This window comes from Atractosteus spatula, chromosome 2, assembly GCF_055471065.1.
Source record: "Atractosteus spatula isolate fAtrSpa1 chromosome 2, fAtrSpa1.hap1, whole genome shotgun sequence".
NCBI lineage: Eukaryota > Metazoa > Chordata > Actinopteri > Semionotiformes > Lepisosteidae > Atractosteus > Atractosteus spatula.
In genome coordinates, this window is record NC_142707.1 from 56,563,659 (window position 1) to 56,585,774 (window position 22,116).

At 40.1% G+C, this 22,116-nt stretch overlaps 1 protein-coding gene across 2 annotated transcripts in view; it reads right to left on the bottom strand.

The window, feature by feature from the left end:
• rock2a (rho-associated, coiled-coil containing protein kinase 2a) overlaps positions 1–22,116 on the bottom strand; it is a 74,358-nt gene that overhangs the window by 34,163 nt on the left and 18,079 nt on the right. For both annotated transcript variants that reach the window (XM_088934461.1, XM_088934460.1), the window contains exons 2-7: positions 11,091–11,172; positions 8,956–9,056; positions 8,115–8,252; positions 7,255–7,515; positions 5,806–5,950; positions 4,200–4,338 (exon numbers count right to left, since the gene is read on the bottom strand). In XM_088934461.1, coding sequence (XP_088790587.1) covers positions 4,200–4,338; positions 5,806–5,950; positions 7,255–7,515; positions 8,115–8,252; positions 8,956–9,056; positions 11,091–11,172 — 866 coding nt within the window. The remainder of the gene's footprint in view (positions 1–4,199; positions 4,339–5,805; positions 5,951–7,254; positions 7,516–8,114; positions 8,253–8,955; positions 9,057–11,090; positions 11,173–22,116) is intronic.

Genomic DNA, 22,116 nt, shown 5'->3' on the forward strand with positions numbered 1-22,116 from the left:
TTTATTTTCCTCCCAATTTTGCTTGGCAATGCTATTTGGATGCCATTTACTCATGTTAAAAAAGAACTGGTCTTTTCAGTGTCTCTATGCAGTAATTTCAAATATAGGCCATAAATTCCACGTTTTTATAAGCTCATACTTCCAGTTTTCTATTGCATTCTTACAAAATCAGGAACCACTAACTGGGAATCCGCTTTGCTTGCTGCTACACCTCCTCATACGGCACGACTCGCGACCAAGTCTCCCATCGGGGTGCCGAATTATTGTGTGCCACCATGCAGGGTTTTGCATGAAGCCGGAGGAGCGATGCATCTAAAAGCACTGCAAACTCACCGATGCTGGACAGGTCCCAGGGGTCCCTGTTGCACTTTAAACTGAAGACACCCTATCCAACACCTCACCAGAAACATCCACATAAGACCGGTCTGCGAAACATAGGCCATTCGGCCCATCTTGCACGTTTGGTAGTTAAGTGAATTTAAAATGTCATCCAGACATTTCTTTAAGGCTCTGGGTCTCTCCTGGCTAGACAACCACCACTCTTTGAGTAAAGAAGCCTTTCCTGTTCTCTAACCTCAATGAAGTCCCCTTAAGTTTCCAGCTGTACCCCCCTAGTACAATAATGTGAAACAGTCCCCTGATTTGAACCCTTTGTTCTAGACTGAAGAGATTTATTTCCCTTAACTTGTCTGTATTTTCCAAGGGGACTGAGACCAGAAAACATTTTTCAGGATTACAGGCCCTTCTTAAACCAAAACTGAACAGTGTTCAAGACAAGGTCCTACAAGTGCATTGTTGAGCTTAAATCCAGGAAAGCTATGTTTCAATTCCACATTTTTGCTGTATACCTAAGCATTCCATTTGCTTTGTTTGTTGTGTCCGCACATTGTCTGAATGAGGTTATACAAGAATGTCTAAACAGCTTGATCCCATTTGTGTGTAACCTCCCTGCTGCTCAGAAGCACCCATGTAAATTGTGTCATGTATGTTCCTGCTACCAGTGTGGATCACTTCACACGTATCGATGCTGATCTTCATTTGCCACAGTGTCAGCCCAATCCATCATTTTGTCCAAGTCTTCATGCCAAAGCCTTCTCTATCACTGGTATTCAGTCCTAGCGTTCTTTTACTGCTGTAATAAAGGAAAAGGTGCTTCACATTATGGTTTCCCTCTATTGCAATATTCTCTCCTCTCCACTTCTATGTCTTTGGAATAAGTTCATTCTGAGCCTGCAAGATTGTTATTGAAGCACAACCATCTTTCTCTATTGACGCTGTATCATCTGTTTCCAGTTCACTGCTTGTAAGCTCTGCCTCATTCCTTCATAGCTTGTTTTTCTAAAATTATAAACCCTAATTTTAGATACACACTTATATCACAAGATACCATATTATGGTCACAATTTCCAAGTGGTTCTATCATGTCTATTCCTTTAATTATATCTTGGTTGTTTGAAAATTTTAGGTCAATATGAACTTCATCCTGGGTTCAATTATTCAATAACATGGTGCCTTTACAAAACTGTGTAAAGAAGCAACCATTAACCATTTCATTTCAAGCTTCTGTGTTCTCCAATACAAGACCCCAATTTGTGTGTGGAATGTTAAAACCTCCTTGTTATATCACGTCATGTTTGCTACGTACATTCCTGATCTCATCGTACTTGCTACTTGCACCCCGCATCTGCATTAGGTGGTCTACAGCATAAACCTATTCATATGCCCTTTGAGTCAGTATTACCCATTTAGTACATATAGATTTAGTAAATACAGTGAGTGGACGCTCATTTAATTCTTTAGCTTGCACGGTTTTGTAGGCTCTATGGTAGAGACATTTTTATGGATGAATTGATATCTATGAGTAAATGGTTGATATAAAATTTCTTGAATTTTCTTTTCAGATGGCCTATCCCTGCTATTTATATTAATTCCAGAACAGATATTTTAGTTTTTATCATACAAATAAAAAATGGTGAGTTTTTTAGTGCTTTAAAAGCTTTAGTTTTTTAGTGGTCTACCATGCCTGTTGGATAATGCAATCCTGCTACACCCTCCCAACAGCTTGAAGTGGGCCTGCATTAGGATTAGCAATTCCGCATTCCAACCAGGTACCTCACAAGTTGGGCCGCTCAGATGTTCCGGTTTTCTACTTAAACCAAGTAAATCGGCTTCTTATTGCAAAAGTCTTTTGATCCTTAACATGATTCAAAATAAAAAGGCAGACATCACTGGATAAATTAATATGGTTGTCATCAATCATGCACTTCACAAAACCAGACTCCCAAGTATTAAGATCAACATGCAATGATCTTTATAAAGGAGAATAACCTGAAAACAGAAACTAAAAGCAGCAAAACAAAACCCCAAAACTATGTCAAGTAAAAGTCATTGGTACATTTTCTTCATTATTCTTTCAAAATATTTGAGAACAAGCTTTCTTTTGGGCCAAGACACTGATCCTGCAACACAAGACAAGATAGAAGCTACTGGGAAAGCGGATGCAGAGTTAACTAATAAAAATCTGGGCAAAGCATACTGAAGATGTTCATAGCAAAGCATGTGCTGTACACAGCATGCCTGTTTGACAAGAGCAGAGTCTCTTACAATCCCCAGTCTATAATCCCGCCACAGGAATTGGATAGAGACCACGACAGGGGTAAAATAACACTGCTAAATAGCAAATGGCCACGTGGCCAGTTTTGTGCTACACAGTTCCAACTGCTTAAGCTAGTTATATTTGCTTAAAAGCATTTTTTGCTGGACTGCCAAAATTTGGCAGGAGGAAGACAAACTAAGGGGAATATACAAGTGGAGAGATTTTTTTATTCATTCCAGAGGACCACTGAAAGATCCACTTAACTCAGGGGCTCCATTAGGACAATAAAGCACCCTTGTGTTAAAACATAAATAACATGACCTCTTACACAACACAAGAGTAGGTGGTTACACTGCACCTGAGCTGTTTATTAGATGAGAACTCAACACTGGCTATGTAGACCCGCTGATCTGGTTAGTAACATTCAGGCCTAGGTTTTTCCAGCACCCTGAGTCAGGGCCTGATCCTTAGCACCTCAAGTCATCTTGAGCAGTTCCAGAGGCAGCCACACATGGCCAAGAAATGCTTCACAGGCCAGGTGGTGTTCTTTGTAGCAAGAAGTTCCAGCTCCGGAAGTTCTGCAGTTCTTTTCTTTTTTCACTCTTGACCTTTTCATCACTTTCATAAAGTGATATTATTTCTCATCAATCAATAAGACATTACCCCAGTGCTCTCCGCTCGCTCATCTTTTGAACTACATTGTGAGCACTTTTCAGCAGCTTCAGAAGGTAATGTCATGGACCTAATGATGGAATTAACGATGACAGAAGAATTCCGAAATTAAGAGAAACATTATCAGTTTATGTATAAAAAAATGTGTCTATACTTTTAATGGGCGGTGCATCAACATGGAGTGACCCAAAGTATATGACCAATGCAACCAAGATGTTCATCAGGAGAATAAAAGCGTGAAATCTCAGACTGGCCAAACCAATCTCCAGACTTAAATTAAAATCAACACGCCTTTTACACACTGAAGAAGACATTCAAAATACCGCAAGAAAGAAAAACTACCTGCAGCAAAGGCTTGGAAAAGCAGCTCAAATGATTATACAAGGAGGACGAACTCAAAGGGTTGGAGATTTAATTCTGTCTCAAAGAGAAATGCAACCCAATACCAAGTACCACTTTTACACTGTAACCGAATGTATGTGCCCCAACTGTACTTGAAGTGAATGCGCCCCAAAAACAAGTTACAGGGCTGAACACAAAGTACATTTTTGTTTAAATATGGATGGAATTATAAAACATATAATCACATAACGGATCAGGTACAGTACTCATTCATAAGAATATAAGAAAGGTCCCTCTAGCCTGTTTGGTAGTTAGTAGTGAAATGATCCGAGAATTCAACAATATCCCCGGTTAGCTTGTTCCATGTCCTCATCACCCTACTGAAGTTTTGTGTACTTTCATATTATTTTCATGATCACCAAAACTAACTGCTTGACTATAAAGGAAATTTTGACTTTGAGATCCGGAGACTTTTGGAGGAAACAGTATGAGGTGGCATTAATGAACTGACGAAACCAGGACAACAAGACATTTTGTGTGGCTTTGCAATGGGGCTTTTGAACAGTGTCCTGAAGTAGACAAGACTCACCTATCGGTTAAGAAGGCACAGATAAGATTTTTGGCATCTTCTGAGATTTCAACATCATCCGGAAAGTTCAAAGAGTTCTTGTGATCCATAATTTTACTGTACGTTCCAACCAAAGAGTCGGCATAAAACGGAGTATCGCCTACAGGAGAATATATGAGCAATATGTTAGACATTTTTCACCGGTGACCAACATGTTCTGATTAATATCTCAAATTATTAATACAAAAACACTGAGGTTGAACTGAAAAGGCTTCTGTGCATCTGTTACCATTGAGATATTAAAATAAACCTTTTTGCTCGACTCTTCACAGCCTGATATTCACCTAAAACAGTCATCAACTTACGTAAGGGTTATGTTCCTGAACCTACTACATAACTCAGTATTGACGTTAACTACATCTCCATATTTTTACAGCAATATTTTGTAGCAATATTGGAGGTACCTATACTGGGTGTTTCCCCACAGAATCTACGGTGGAGAGAGTAATGGTAAGTGCTGTTCAGAGTTCTACCTGTTGTCCATTGGATGTACTGAAGACTCAGTTTGAGTAAAGAAAAGTTAACTGCACAAAGCGAGGCAATCATTATAGGAACAAACCTGCTTGAAATACTGTGTATGTTGTGACCATAACACCTTCGATAAAAACTAAGCATTACATTAAACAGCCTTAGACTGAAGGCAATATTTAACTGGCACATATCTTAAATGACGAGTGGGAAAGCTCAGAGGCACGTGTCTTTGTGTTTGATCTTCTATCCACACAATTAAAAGTTTTTCCACTACCTCACAAACATTTCCTCTTTGCTTGCTTGTAATAGTTGACTTCATGGGGGGCAGATCCCTTCAAATATCCCAATGCTCAATCTCTGTCTTCCACAGTGGTATTCACCATGGACAATGCCGGTCTGAGTTCACATGCAATCTTTGATAATATATTTATATCCATTTTCTGTTTCTAGAGTAATCACTTTAAGCTGCTTCTTCACTGCAGCAGTATCACTTTACACATAGTAGGTAGGTAGGTCCCTTTTCAGGCCATAAAGGCCCATGGGGAATGGGGGGCAAGGTCCACCATTTTTCTTTTGTCCATCCGACACTGGAGGTGGAGGTGATGTGGTCAGCATCACGCTCCGGCCGGCCTATTACCCCCAGAAGGACTAACCCCCGGTACTCATTTGGAAAGCAGGCTGAGTGGACCTGGGAGCCGTCTGGAAGGAATTAAAGCAAGTTACATCACTTGCCCCCACCTGGGATTGAACCCGGGACCTTCCGGTCAGGAGCTAGCCTCTCCTGTCGTCTGAGCTACCATGGCTCCGAGGTTAAAGGAAATCATGGGAAAAAATACAATCCCTGACCCAGAAAGCAAATGCTGCCAATTACAGTACAGGCTGTGTGCCCCTCCACCACACAACTACACCCACTCAACCATTTCTGAGTTATGTATGCAATGTAAACAATTATACACAACCCAGGATTCCTTTTTCTGTTTTAATGGGATTGGTATGCAAGTACAATTATACATAAGTCGGTTACAATATAACCCATTGACTGTCTGTTTATCTCCTACTAAAATCTATGACGGCTAACTTTAAATACTGTACTCACCAACGAGCATTTCAAAGATAAAGACTCCCACAGACCACCAGTCACACTCTCGGCCATAGTATCCGTCCCCTCCCTGGGACTTCAAAACTTCTGGAGATATGTAGTCAGGGGTTCCCACCGCAGTATCACACCTCACCATGCCTGTCTGTAGAGGCAGAACACAAATTCCGTCTACATACAATGATAAATGGCACCAACATCGCACAAATCTTTTATTAAATATGAAACTATGCATTTACATAGGCCATGGTGTCATCGGAAAACTCAACAAATAATGTTTGTGTGAAGTAACTATCAGGAAAACATGGCAAGAAAAAGTGAAATCAAGCAAACTCGTTAAGCCTGTTTACACCACGAGGTGGTGCTACAACACAAATTTCAGTAAAACCAAGTGGCACAATTTCTGAAGCACATTATAACTTTAAAGTCCAAATTAAGGTCAGATTGAGGTAATGCCTGCTTAAATCTGTAAAGGATCAGCACCTTTGGCTCCATAGGTGGAGTCATTTAATAAAAAAATACAAATAAATAGATGAATGTCAATGTTCAATCATATATTAACTTTCATTTTTAAATAGAAATACTTTATTACTACACACCAATAAAAAACATTGACAGTTAAGCAGCAAGGGATTAAACTTGTCCAACTAAGTAAATAACAGTCTTTAATTCTGGGTCATGAAATTCACTTCACAATTAAAAGTTCATATAGGTAACTTAATATCAATGGACTATTTTAATACAAATCTTATACATACTGTATATTAATTTTGTATAGCCCACAGAAATATTTTTGTCCAATTATCTTTAGAAAATGGCAAGAGTGCAAACATCTGTGATGGTCTATAGTACATCTGTAACTTGATGAGCTAGGTAAACATTCATTATTTCTTTTTTGTAAATTAAATCATGCTTTCAATTCACAAATATTCAGAGGTAACATAGCAACAGCAGTGCAAATATTCGAGACTGTTTATTAAAGCACACCCATCACATTCAAAATGGAGTCTAATGAAGTAAGAATGTACAGACCACATCAACATAAAAAGGGATAACATATCTACAGCTGAATATTTATTTGAAGTTTATTTGAAGGTAGTATAAGTGAATGAAGTTAACACAACATCTACAATTAACAGAAGGTTAGCTTATAATGCTCCATAAATATTTTTTTAGATGATATCTAACATCATCTGGCATTTATAATACACTACCAATAATTTCTTCCAGTGAGCAGGCTTTTACTACCTGAGAACTACACATTTTTCTAAGCATGTGTAGGGTGGAGGACTAACTCTGGTGTGCCACTAGGTGGGGCTGTGTATTAGAGACCACCCTACACGTGCCTGAAAGATAATGTCCGATTCTAGCTGCTGGTACCTAAACTGCGGTTCCCCTGATTAACATGAATGAACGGCTTTGAAACTTGTTTTCAGCCTCCGTGCTTACTTTGTCCATCTTCATACACGTGCCAAAATCGGCGAGCTTGAGGTGACCGTGGCGGTCTAGCAGCATGTTGTCAGGCTTCACGTCTCTGTGGATGAAGCCCATGGAGTGAATGGCATCCAGGGCGAGCACCACTTCCGCCGTGTAGAACTTGGCCCACTTCTCGGGCACGTCGTAGGTGCTTGTGAGGTTCACGAGGTCTCCCCCTGGCATGTACTCCATCACCATGTAGAGATACCGGTCATCTTGAAAGGCACAGCACAGCTGCCCAAAACAAAACCGATGCTGTTAAGTTCTAGCTTTTACTTTTTTTGCACAGTCGGCATAGGATGGCTAAATACAACGTCCAAGTGGGGAGCTGTGTCAGTGTGCGCTGGCTGCAAAGGTTAATGGCAACACTGAAAAATATAACTGAAATAACAAGGGAAGCAAGCTCAGCCAAGGCTCATTGTATTTTCTTCTTTCTTGTCTGGAATTACCTTTACTTGTTCCTGTAGACAAAATGCCAATTTTGTGATGAAAACACCGCTATAATGAGGTTTTGTAAACTATATTGGTATTAGTGATACAACAGGAAGCCCCATTCGTGCAAAGCCACATGATCACGTGAGTGCTCGATCACTCACAATTACCTGTTATATCTGGTATACGATGAGAAATAAGGAGCCTTGTATACTCACAGCTTCCGCAGGAACAGAAAATGAAGTGTACATATAAATATAAAAATATTCTGGGCAGAGGCAAAGTGAACATCTTCGGTATAATATCCCATCTCTGATGTGTCTTTAATATCAACTGAACAGTGTTAGCCTAGCATTGTAAAGGTTTCTCACAACAGCTCTTTGAAAAATCAGAAATCTTACCTGGACAACCCAGGGACTGTTGGCAAAAGCCATGATATCTCTTTCTTCCCAGAAGAAAGCCGAATCTGACCTCTTGATCATTTCGAATTTACTAAGAAGCTTCATTGCATAAACCTTCTGGGACGCTTTATGGCGCACCTGTAATGAACAGTGTAGAATGTGTTACACAATTGCAGTGAGGCAATATATTCACACAAATCATGTGCATCCATCTTAAACTTTCCTGTCTTCACAGGCAGAATCATGTTCTGACTTTATGAGTCACAAGAAAAGCTTTATTTTCCAATTAAGACTAACACCCTTTCTAAAAACAGTTCTTGGTAAAATGATTTTTGCTATACAATAGGAACTGAACATATAAAATGAAAACAAAATTAAACAAAAACCACGTCATATAGTTTATTTTGAACAACCTCCTACAATAGCCAGAAGCATTTTACAGATGTATATTTAAAGCATCAGCTGGTTCTCTAAGCCCTCTTTCTGAAAATACATTCCGACATTTACACTTAAATGAAGTACCTAAAAAATATCTCCATGAATATTTATGCTCCTTTCAAAGGGAATGCACTTTTGCTTGTCTGTGACATGTAACGCCATTCGTTATGCCACAACACCGTCTGCAGGGCCTACCGATGATAAAATGCATCATTTTACACACCTTCACTGTTTGAGGCTAGTCTTTGCGCAATTAAAAAGAAGGCAGCCCAAGGTTTCAACTTATTAGCTCTGAAAGTGTTGTCAAGCAGCGCAAGGCCAACCCCCAGCCAATTCTCTCATGTCAACCGGCAGTTGAAGCTGAGAATAAAGGTCGCCGAAAAACGGGGGGACGTGGACTCACCAGCTGGACCTCCCCAAAGGCCCCTCTTCCGATCACCTTGACCACCTCGTAATCCTCCGATTTCATCTGCAGGTCCTGTATCTTCCCCGTGACTTTCTCATCTGCGCGACACAAGCAAAAACTCTGCTAACAGACGGCAGGTTCGGCAGGACAGCTGCGCGGCAACGTCCTCCTGCTGAATTCTCCCCGGCACGCGTCCGAAACGCTGCACCAGCCGGACAAGAGGTATGACCGCAGAAAAAAGGGATATATCCCTTATGATGCACCATGGTCACAGAATTATAATAACTATGCTGCCAGCTTTCACAAAACACCTCTGTGCCGAACACAGCTATAATGAGGTTTTGCAAACTATATTGGTATTTGTGATAAAGCAGGTGGCTTTGCATTGATCACTCACAACTACTCAATAGGTCTAAGTGCTCTTTAGATTTGACTTTTCTTTTTACTATGGCCCAGTCTATGTTTTCCTGGCCTCCTAACCAATAAACACACAATCTATTAAAAAACAAATCTTTTAATTTAGTGCCATTACATATAATGTAATAAAGTACAAGGATCACTACAAAAGCTTATTTAATTGCTCATTAAGCAGCTGAAGATGTCACTTTTCTACCAACCCTTGTATGTTTTTTCTAGATGATCAAATTAAAAAATATTTTGATAAACTAAGTGTGAGCAAACATTTTAAAATGGAATACAATTTTGCTCACAAATATCCTTTTTAATTAAATGTTAATTTCACGATTAATTATTTTTTGGTAACCAGTCATCTTCAGAGCGGATACTGCTGTTACATGGCAGGAATTACATGTTTCCCCTTGTTCAGAATTAGTACAGGTATGAAACTGTTGTGTTTCTTGCAGCCCTCACCTTTACTCTCACCTTGCCTGGATTAATGCTGCTCTCTCACAAAGACAGGAAAGCACTTTTGCTGTCACTGTTACTATTTCCAATGATTCAACATCCAGTGTAATGATGCCAACAACTCCGAAAACACAAACACAGACAATGAGAATTTGAAGCAAACGGACTTGATAGTGAAGTCAAGTTTAATAAAGTACTGCACTTGAGACAATATTTTTTCCTGAATTTGTTAGTTAACAATACAGAATCAAAGAACACAATGCTCCATCTGCCACATCATTCTGTGGGATTATGGGATAGGCTACTCAGCTTGTTGAAGATGAAAACCTGGTTTCTTTCAAGAAACAACTGAACAAGAATGTTGCATCAATTAACTACTTACTACCAAATTATTTAAGATTGGTTAAAAGGCCTCCTCTCCTTTGTAACCCTTCTTATCAAGTAAAAATGCTTTAAAACTAGATTGCTGTTACGCTGAACTGACTTGCATACATTTGAGCGTTTAATATCTGGAAAGTGGGAAGCTCATTTTTTAGAAGTGAAAGTATGCTGAGCATGTAGGTACAGCTGATGACGTTCTCACATAAAAAAACAGAGAGTAGCTGTAGCAAAAGGTAATGGCATTTCACATTCGTTGTAAAACAAGTTTCCCCATTCATAAATCTTTCACTTCGTAGCTCCATAAACTGTTTTTCTTTCCCTCCCCGACTGCTTTCCTCCGAGACTCACGGCCACAGAAAAAGGTCAAAACCATCCATCCATCCATATTCTAACCACTTCATCCAGTGCAGGGTCTCAGAGGAGCCAGAGCCTACGCCAGCAAGCAACAGGTGGTGCAAGGTGGGGCACACCCTGGAGGGGACATCAGTCCACCGCAGGGCACACACAAACACACTCAAGGAGCACAATTACAGTAGCTTGTTCATGAAGATTAGACCCAAAAATTATGTGCCATTAATTGGCATCTTCAGCAAACATGCATCACATATACTGAAATGCACCATCCCGTTTTTCCAATGTTGTCCTGTAACTTAGTGGAAGGCATAGGGATTCGCAGCAAAAACTGATTGAAAACGTTCAATTAATTTTTGCTGCAACAACATAAGATGACGCCTTCCTATCAGTTGTGTTATGTTTAATAATCATAAGCAGGTCAAGAAAAAACATTCAGCATCTTGTAGATAAAAACCTGTTAATACCTAATAATAGTCAACAGTTAGATGGTATACACAAAGCCGGTCTTGTTCAGGTTTCAATTAAGTACTTACATCTGTTTAAAAATGTTTCTATGTTCTTGTTTTTCCTAAGGGCAGGGAAGTCCAAATCTAAAACCAAGGCGTTCATGGAATCCTGCAAGATAAAAAAAAAGACAAGACTTTCAGTTTCACCACTTTCACAACAGCAGCAGCCTTCGCTACTGTGTCGCAAAGAGTTTACACACGAAGCACGGCCAGCCAGCTGCACTGTGAGGCTTCACAGACTCGGATTAGAAGGGATGCACCTCACCGCTGCTCGCTTGGCACGGGGAGAGAGAGAGATCAGGATGGTTTTACCCTGAAGTGAATTCTGAAAAGTGTGTGATGCAATTACAAGGTGAAACAAGGAAACAAGACCTCACAAGAAACCTGTCCAATTCAGCAAGCGCGCATAGCAAATGGCTTCAATCCAGCTGATGGATTTCTGGGCTTTAACAGTAATTGTCCACACATCCCAGTCTCAATGCTTCTTGAAGCTTCTGCTTCATACTGCCCACCTATCCTAACCTACCATACATTCCTGGTGACCTGCTCATATTGTTGAAAACATTCAACATTCTATTTCTGTGTCAAAATTATGACACTACACACCCACATACTGTATATATGTTTTCAGCATGTTGGAGGCTGTTGTTTAACCACTAGAACTGCATTCAGAATTGACGGGATGGTGAGAGATGGCTGTTTGGCAAACGAGACTCGAAGAACAATCATAATTGTGTACACACAATGTGTACATACTCCCGCCAGAGCTAAAAAATGTTTAGCATTTTTCAAAGTTTTTCTTAGGACAAAAGGGTGATTAAGAAATAATCTTAACTAGAATCACTGAAGCTGTATTGATGTTTGGATCACAGAAGAGACTGTTTCGACAAATAAACAAATGTGAATACTTCATACCACTCAATTACAGTATAAATTGCTAAAGACAACTAAAAGCAACCTATTTTTCACTTAAACTTACTTTTTTGGGGGTACGCTTTTCAAATAAATATCCACACTCACTACCTTCAGCTTAAAGCAGATTACCTGCTTGATGACCACTCTTTTGTAATAAAATGCCTCTTATTTCTGCTTTGCTGCTAGCATGTGTTGCTGCAATATTAGAGCTGTTTTAAACAATTAAATTATTAAACTATGGTTTATTTAACAGTATTGTAACATTTTTTTCAAACGTATTACCTAAATATTTGACTAGACTGTAGAGGAACATCTGTGGATTTGCCATCCTAAAAGGTATATACAAGTGTATACATATATAAGTAGCTATAACAAACTGAAATTCTACAGGATGAAAATGTAAGATTAAATGGATAGATTACAATCATTAAAATGCTTTACAAAAACGACAATGAATACCCATTGGTTTTGATGATAATTATTCTTTAGAATACCCAGGTTAACTCAAAGTGATAAGTTTCAAAGTGTTAAGAACAAACTTTAAAAAGGCCGAGGTGTTATTACTAGAAATACAAGATCTAAAATGGAATGTATAGAAAATAATGAAAGAAAAACTGATGTACACACTCTCACCTGTGCACATTTTAGACTGAAATAAATCAAATTTAACTCATGCTAGTTTGCAGTCTGTACACTCCTTAACAATATGCTAATGTATATACTGTACATTAAAAGGGAAATGTGACGACTGACACTTTCTCTAAACTTCCCAGCGTGCAAAATCTACTATTTAGGGAAAAAAGTTTGATATCAGTGTCATAGTTCAGCAATACAGGAAATGACCCATCCCATCTAGGACTTAAAAATTATCTTTCTTCAGCTAGGAAACACGGTCCAGAAACAAGTTTGCTGGTCATTTCCTCTCTGTTTCAGTGTTTCTACAGTACATATATAGAAAGCTTTAAACACAGCAAACTGTACACGTTATCTGCAACATTCTGTAAACTCAAAATAAACCACACACCCCACTGTCAGGAAATACATTTTAAAGAGTAAGGCAATTCTCTTTGCACAATCTTTTTGTGTAAATACCTTTTATTCTGGACTTTTCTTGATCACACTGCATCAAAATGTCTGATAGAAATGCTATAAATTTTCTTTAAAATATAGGTAACAGCTTCTGAACTCCCATCCCATTAATGTTTGACAGCATTTAGACAGAATATAATTCTTTTCCTTTATGATTAAGTTCTTGTTAATAAAAAAAGTGCCAAGGATTCATCTCCACTAATGTAAACCCATTGGTGTCCATTAATTCAAAATGGCAGGAAAGGCTCACAAACACACAACCTTAGTACCCAAATGAACTGCCGGTCCAAATTTCAGTGGTAACTCCAACTTAACAGGCTGCCCTGTGAAATGCTTTGCAGGGCCATTTAAATTGCCTTTGTGAGCCCAGCTAATAAAAGCAAAATGCACATGAAATGTTACTGTGGAAACTGACTGCGCATGGAGATTGATGACTTCAGAAGTTGCAAGGGAAATGTGACTGAAGAGCCCGCAGAGCTCGTCACGAATAATGAAGTTGTAATCATGCTGCAGATCTGCAGGGCAAGGTAAACCCCACCAGCTCCCCCACGCTCTCTTCAAGAAGCCTCAATGGAATGTGAAAAACAAGCTATGTGCTCCCAACCTTAAAATTAAATGTTATGTTTTTTGGAATTCCAGTAGTCCAAAAAGTATTTGTTCAGAAGAGAGCTAAGTTTAGACGCATTCCGGGGACCCATAAGTCATATCTTTGGAACAGACTGAAAAAAACATTAAACAGCCCTGTTGTCTTTGAGTGCCTCTGGGGGATACAGCAAATTGCAACACAAACGATTTCCACTGTGTCGAGGCACAGTGAGTTGCTCTGCCCCACGGGTGAAAAGCTATTGTGGCTAAACACTTCGTGAGGTCTCGAGCACATCGCTTCATTTGTCAGCGCCATCGTCTAGGAGCAAAACTCCCAAAGAAGGAAAGGAAGCTCAGCTGTGCCGTTGTGGAGATCCCCATTGGTTTGCGGCCTGGGATGACATCACAAAGGTGCCTGGGAGCTCTTTCCAGACGAACGGTTTGGGAAATTAATCTGGAAACGTGTGCACGTAGCACACAGCTCGGGCTCTAGTGACGTGAAACCTGGACTGCAATGTACATCAGAGACCACTGCTTCTTTTATAATAGATTAAGAGTACTGTAGTGTACCTGATAGCTATTGGGTCTGCCTAACCGTTAGAAAAACATTATCAAGCGCATTTGGCTAACTCATGGAAACAATTTGATTTTGGCAAAGGAACAAAAATATTTTCAAAATAGGAGATTTCCGACTCTACACACTGAAGCAAAACATTGTGCTCCTTACCATGACAGTATCTGGGATTTGTATTAGATACAAATCTAATCACGTTGCCTCAAACCATCATTGTGAACCACACCCATTTTAAAAAAAGACATCTCTGTGATTGAAGACATGTTCTTTAGTGCAAGAAACTGGGACCCGCGGATATGCTGCTGGTCGATATCACTCTGCAACTCACACTTTTCACCCACTGAAGCTCAGCAGGTGTGAGTCTGGCCAGCACCTGGATGGGAGACCTGCTGGGAAAGCTAAGGTTTCTGCTGGAAGATGTGTTAATGCTCCCTACTGGTCCTACTAACACCTCTTCCAGCAGCTGAAAAAAAAAGGTACAGTACTTCAGATGGGATGTTAAACCGAGGTCCTGACTCCCTGTGGTCATTACAATTCCCAGGGCATTTCTCGAGAAGAGTAGGGGTGTTACCCCAGGGTCCTTGTCAAATTTTCCCTCAGTTTTCACCAATTATGGCCTCCTAATGATCCCATCTCTGAAGTGGCTTCATCACTCCGTTCTTCTCCCCACTGATAGCTGGTGAGTGGTGAGTGTACTACCATACTTTGGCTGCCTTCTCATCATCCAGGTGGGGCTACACATCAGTGGGGGTGGAGGGGAGTCCCATTACCTCTAAATCTCTTTGAGAGTATTGTCTAGAAAATACTGTATAAGTGAAAGGAATTGTTATTATATGCCCAGGTCTAGTCTTTACAGAAATGTGAAATCTCTAAAACGTCGATGTTTAGTAATAGAGAGTGTGTTCTTATTCATGCCCTTCCCACTGGGAATCTTAAAACAGTTTGAACTTCCAGTAATTACAACAGACTGGAGAAACTGCTAAGCAAAAGCTTGGAAAGCACTAAAGCCAGAGAGAAAGTGTGAGCAGAGAGGGCAGGGCACAAGACTTGCTGCACTGAGGAGGCCCCTGCACTCACAGTGCAGTAACTCCAGCAGCCTCTGCTCCAGGTTCTGCTCCATCCACAGTGAGAGAGCTTGCAGCAGCTCCACTGGCCAGACAGAGAGGAGGATTTCCGTTGGGTGGAGACCACAAATTACATGAGCGCCCGCGTTCTCCAACCTTCCTCATTCTTTTCACAACAATGCTTTCTTAAGTCAGCCACCGCAAAAGATCACAAGTTGCACAATAAAACATTTTAACATGGGTAACTTATGGGTGAATGTCAGGTACATTTTTAAAAGGCTATATATCGAAAGCCATTTGGTCACTCTGACTCTGATAGGAAGTTGGAGAACGTTTTACTATAAGAAAAGTATTTATTTTACCTTAAGAATATATAGAGCTATTTTAAAGATTAAACATATAAACTGACCCATGATGAAAAGGCATCATTTTCATTTTGAGTCCACTCAAAGCTCTTTAACGGCAGTCAAAGTGTGCCAGTTCTCTCACCACAAACCAGCTATCAGTAGGGAGGAGAACAGAGTAATGAAACCGATTGATAGATGGGCGTTATGAGGAGACCACGATTGGTAAAGACCAAAGGGGGCTCATTTGGCCAGGACAACAGAGTTCTCACACACAGACCACTTTCAATTAGGCCCACAGCAACAAGTCCATCTTCACTGCTCAACCCAGGCATTTTCTTGTCGTGCCTTCTGTCTGAGGGTTTACACACATACTGCTCTACAGCTGCCCTGGCAATCTGTCCTCAGCTCAACATTCAGTGCATACAAAACATGTTGCCGATCATGTGATTTCTACTAACTAGATGTCTGTTCCAGAAAATCAACACCACAGCAAGACGGCTAACCAAAGTGCTCGTTATTTATAATACACAACAGATTCCGTGTTCCTCTGTTACTGGCCTCCGGAGAGCAAATAAGAAATGGTATATTTTCATTGTCATCAGTATATATAATCTATAACAGAGACACTGTCACCAGGAGAAAAGGCCCAGGTTTTCCTGTCATCTACAGCAGAGAGTTGAAATAGCGATGCCAAGCTAGGAGAAATATTTTGGATAATCCTAGGTCAAAAGCATACAGGCACAATTGCAAAACAAGGAAATAAATGACAGAGAACAGCTTTGAATTAAAAATCCTCGACTGAAAAGGCATAAGACTTTTTCCAAATAAATCATCACTTATAAGGTCAGGACGTCTGTGTGTTGACAAACATAAAATCCCCAAAGGGGGAACATCTGGTTCCATAGACCATACATTGTCTTTCTTTCCTCCACTTACAATCAATTCCATACAATTCCATTCAATACAGTACAATGAAAATGCATACGTGTAAAGCTAACATAATTTATACAACAGAAAAGTTAAGACTGACACTACACTTGCATTCTCCATTTGATGTTCTTATGAACCCAATGAAATTACTGAAACAGCGTAAATCATTACACAGACCATCATTTAATTGCATATTAATATAAAATATAAAAATATAAAATATAAAAAGTATAAAACTGCATTATTTTGGGCAGTTGTGGCTCTTACTGTAAAACAGATGTGGAAATCATTCTTTCATACATAATCCAACAATGTTTGGTCATACAAAGGTAGAATAGTACTACTGGATACATTTAGCTCAGCGACAGCAAAACCCTAGAAATCGGGCAAAAAAAGCAGCGGAGGCTGGACTGTATGTTTATTCCAGGGAAATGAGGAGGATGGCTACTGAATGGCTGTTAGAGCTGCTGCCTCACAGCTCTTGGGCCCTGGGTCCGATTCTGTACTGGGGCACCTGCTCTGTGTGCAGTTTGCAGGATCCTACTGAGTCTAAGTGGTCTTCCTCCTACAGTCCAAAGACATGTTGTCTAGCTTATCCAGCAGCTCTACCTCGTGTGTGAACCCCGCAGGTCTCTGGCGTCCTGTCCAGGGTGCAGAACCGCCCCTCACCTTAAACCTGCCTTGTGGTTACCTAAAACTTCTGGATTTGTAAAAGATAAACATGAACGGCCAAGACAAGCTATGACAGTCTTGCATTACACACAAGTAGGAGCGACTGAAAGAAACTGTATCCAGCGCAACAGGCTTTTCTCTTCTGAGACCTGTTTCTATCAGCAAAGATAAGGCGTTTATGAGAAATCAAAAGCATGATCTAGTATTTACTGTACTCTGGCTAGGCTTGCATACTTTCCTTTTCATTTTGTTGCCTTCTTTCATCACAGCCTACTGTAAGGTAAATAAAAGAACTACACGCCAGGCCGCTGATCACTAGTGGTTTCCAGATGCCTTAAAGTATCTAAAAAGAAATACCCTCCTTCTTGTTTAAACACTAAGGTGTGAACATTTAAAAACAAACCATGACGGTATTTTAAGTAAAGCACACACACGACACAGGGTCCACCCTTCTCCCGGCAGACATCAAATCTCGTGACCTTTCCCCTCGAAGTGAGCTGAAGACTAGATGAGTGAGTGAGGCCTGCGATTCCAGCATTCCTCAGCTCTGGACACTCAATCACAGCATCCGAATCTCCACTGAAGGAAGCTGCTAATTGTGTATGATGCTCTTTCTAACAGTAGATACCAAAAGGCCTTTTCCCCAAACATACTGTACAACAACTATTCAGACCAAGAAAGGATATCCTAAAGATAAGTCAGAGTTGCTGGCTCTCTGAATCAAGAGGAATTTGATATGGCACAATTTGCTGAATAGAACAGTTGCTGAATACTTGGAAAAATTGACAAAAATATTTAGAAAGATAATTTGACATAAAAATAGTACAACATTTTCAGAGTCCAAGTAATGTAACAAAAATTATCATCACTCCACTTCACATATTCCAATGACTGGACGAGCAGCAAAGCACATGCGAAAGCAACTTAAAACTTATTTGGTGTTATTAAACCAAAGTGTCTCTCAGTAGCCTGCCCTGAGTTCACTATAATATTCAAGATCATGATGAAGATCTTGGAAGTCAAGTTTTAATTCCTTGCCTTTAATTACACCCCCTGCCAAATATCCCATTGTTAAACTGCTTACCAAACAAAAGTTACTTTTTAATCCTATTAACCAGTACCATCAGACACTCCTTATCTTAGAATAACAAAAATTCTGAAACAAAAACAGATACTGTAAGAATGTTGGCATCAGATGGTCATTTTCATTTTTTCTGAAAATATTTCTCAAAAGATCCAGCCTTTAGACATTCTTAGCAATAGCTTAAAAAATTGTAAATAACTTCCTATGCAAATCATTATCATGAAATTCAGAGCCAAGTACAATAAAAAAGAATGCTTGGAGGGTTTGAGCAACAGTGTTTCCATGTTAAACCACACAGGAAGGCATAATTAGACTGCCCAATGTGGTCAGAGGAAACAGTACACAGAGCCAGACTTTGGAAATGACAGAAGATAGCCCTGTATTAAACAAAATTTAAGACCTGCTCGTATCTACCTTATGAAGAATGTGTACTGCGACTTCTTTGTGATATAGTCCGCTGCATTTCAAGGAGAATAAATTAAAAGTGAACCAAAAACACTGTGATCCATCACACAGTTGGCAAAAAGAATGCTTTTAATTTTGAAAAAAGTGAAACATGAAACTGTGTGTGCATTTCTACACGGTAAGATAACTCTCATCAAATAATGAAAATAAATTAAATCTGTTAGTGAAATCATATTTGCTCTGTACCAGTGTGTGTCATGACGGTAAGCTGAAGCTCACTGAGCCCTGCAATACTATAATTTGCACAACTACACACAGTGCTATTCCATTTCAAATACAGATGCAATGAGAGCAATTAGAGTAGTTCTATTTTTGAACTAGAGCTTAAATGTATTTGCTGCTCAAGACAACATAACAATCATTTCAGTGCTTAGACAGTATACAATTACAGCACATTGACTACAGAAGCAAGGTTCAAAGACTGTTTTATTCACATAAAGAACCTATTTCACAATTAACCATAAGCCAAGACAACAAAACTCTACAATAAATTGCCTTCTAAAAAACTAAGAGAAGCAGTATTAAACATATTTGTTCGTATCGAAGCAGCCTACGAATTCAAAGTCTTCATGGATATGCATCTGTGGTGAGAGTGGCACAATTACTGTCACAGTCAGAAAGCCTAACTACTGAGTTGTACTGAAAACAAAACTGACTATTCAGATATTTGCCGATTAAAATATAGAATCTGGTCACATTAGGAAAAATGTGCTTTAGTATTTCTAAACCACATCTTGTGGCTTCTGGATAACTGGCTTTAAGACAAAACGTTCAAAGCGTTTCACTGCAGCTTCTCCTGTATGCTAAGCACATCCCTGTCGCAAAGAAGGGAGGAGTTTTTCCCCACTTTGGAATAATGTTGCCTAGAAACTGCAACTACGACAATCACATTAACATCTTAATTTGAACTAGCAATCTTCTGAAAAACTGTCACCCTTAAAGGGACAACACTTTACTTACGTACTGTGCGCTCACAATGTGACATCAGAATATGTTTATCTCCTTTACTTACACTGTGCTGGAGCCTGTTTCTGCCTATTAACAGAAACCTTCACTAGATAGGAAACATCATCCTTAACCATTTTTCAGCATGAGGGATTACCAAATTAACCCTTAATCATTTTTTTTTAAATCGCTGCGTTTAAAAAAGTTACTGCGTTAAAGACATTTTCTAATGTGTATCTGATTAGAATCCTGTGTTCAAATTTGGTCACCATGTTACAAGCAAGACATTGCTGTTCTGGAATCCATCCAGAGAAAAGAAAGCAAATTATCCAGGGTTTAACCTACACTCACAGGTTGAAGAAACTGAACCTTTTTAATCTTCTAAAGAATATGAGGGGCTTGATCCAAGTATTCAAAATCTGCAAAGGCAATGTCATAGCCAACCCAGTGGACGTCTTCAAAATCAAATGGCACAAATGAAAATTTGTGAAAGTTCATTTAAATCCAAGAACAGGTGTCACGTCTTTACCCAAACAGTTGTGGAGGTATGAGACAAACTACCCAGCCATGTTGCTGAAGCCAATACACTCCTTTTTTTCAAGAAATGGCTGGATGAGATGCTCAAATTAGCTGCGAACTACCAAAGGTGGCCTAAAAGAGCCAAACCGTTTCGTAACCTTCCTTATGTTCAGAATTTGAAGAAGCAAATGGACTATACGCATTGCTGTAGCTGAAATGAAACTGAAATACAGCAACAGTGTGATCCAATGTATAGCTAAACAGAGAAAAATAAAACTGGTGCCTTTCAGTGATTCAGCTGCTGAAGATGCCCAACCATTAGCAGGCTGAGCTCCATGATCACAGGTTTGAGTCCGACGGGTGACTGGGCTTACCCAAGCAGCAGGGCACAATGGGGACAGTGCCCCCCAAAGGTATTAGGTGAGATTACTCAGCCAAGGCTCTCTGTAGGCCCCCGCTGACACAGAGGCAAAAACAAAAATCTTCCATCTAAAAATTGAACAAGATTTTATACTCAAACACTTCAAATAAAATATTAATTTTTAACCCAATGGTTAGACATGAATTGTTGTCACCATCTTCCCAAATCACTGTCTGGCACCGCACTGTACGTTCAGTTTCAGATCTTGACAGTTCAGTGGAAAGAGTGTTATCAACCACACATCTTGACAACAGGTTATCAGGCTGCTGTGAGGAATAATCAGTGGCTGATAAGCTAAATATGCCAAACTTGTGGGGCTGAAGTATTTAAACATCAAGTTACTCAAATTCCTCACACCTGATCTGGAGGCTTTGAAATATCTGTACGCTCTCTCTGCACACTGAGATTTAAGGGGGCTTAGCCCCAGTCAGACGGGGACACTATACTGTAAATAAGCGCCGTCCTTCAGATGAGACGTAAAACCTAGGTCCTGACTCTCTGTGGTCATTAAAAATCCCAGGGTGTTTCTCGAAAAGAGTAGGGGTGTAACCCCGGCATCCTGGCCAAATTTCCCCTGCCTCCTAATAATCCCCCTCTACGAATTGGCTACATTACTTTGTTCTCCCCCCCCCCCCACTCCGACGGCAGGCGGAGCGATGCACCGGTTGAAGTATTTCTCAGTCGCAGTTAATGGCAACGTCAGCTCAAAGATTTGGTTCAAACCACCAAATGGAGACTAGTGTGCCGACAAGCGGACCCTGCTGATGCGGGATTAACGCTAGGAAAGAGAGAGTTTACACAGGGCTCTGTATTTTTGTCTTCAGCACGGACTGAATTGACAATATTCTCAGCATAACAACAAAAAGTACTCCATTACCGCTTAGGGCACTAGATACAGAACATCAGAATTATTCGCACTTTGTTTTCCCTGGAAACGTCCGTGTTGCGTAACCACAGTAACACCACCAGCAAGTTCTATTTCGCTAAATGTAATCCCAGCAATAAATCAGATAATTGGGTTTTTTTACATCTGTTTCTACTCAAAGTCCTGAGCAGCTGGCGCTCTTTGCAGCTTGAGTGACTCTGTTGTCCATGCGCGAGGCTCGCTCTCGGGCGGCTGGGCCCAGCAAGGCCACCTCTTGCATGACACGGGAACACAAAGCTGTGGGGGGCTGCTGTGGTCACACGAGCCGCTCCTCAGCTGAGGGGTTTGGTGTTGTTTGAGGTCCTAAAAATAACCGCCTGAGCTTCTGCCAGCTGGTGCTGTACAGCAATAGCTATGGCATGACATGTCCTTGAAAGGGCGTACAGAATCCTTCAGAGGGTCCAAAATAATGGCTATCTAAAAAAAATACTCCACAACAGCTGAATAGTGCTCCCGTTTTGCTTTAGCCCTATAAAGGATTACATTCACACCAGAAAACCGTTAGATGGAAATGAGCC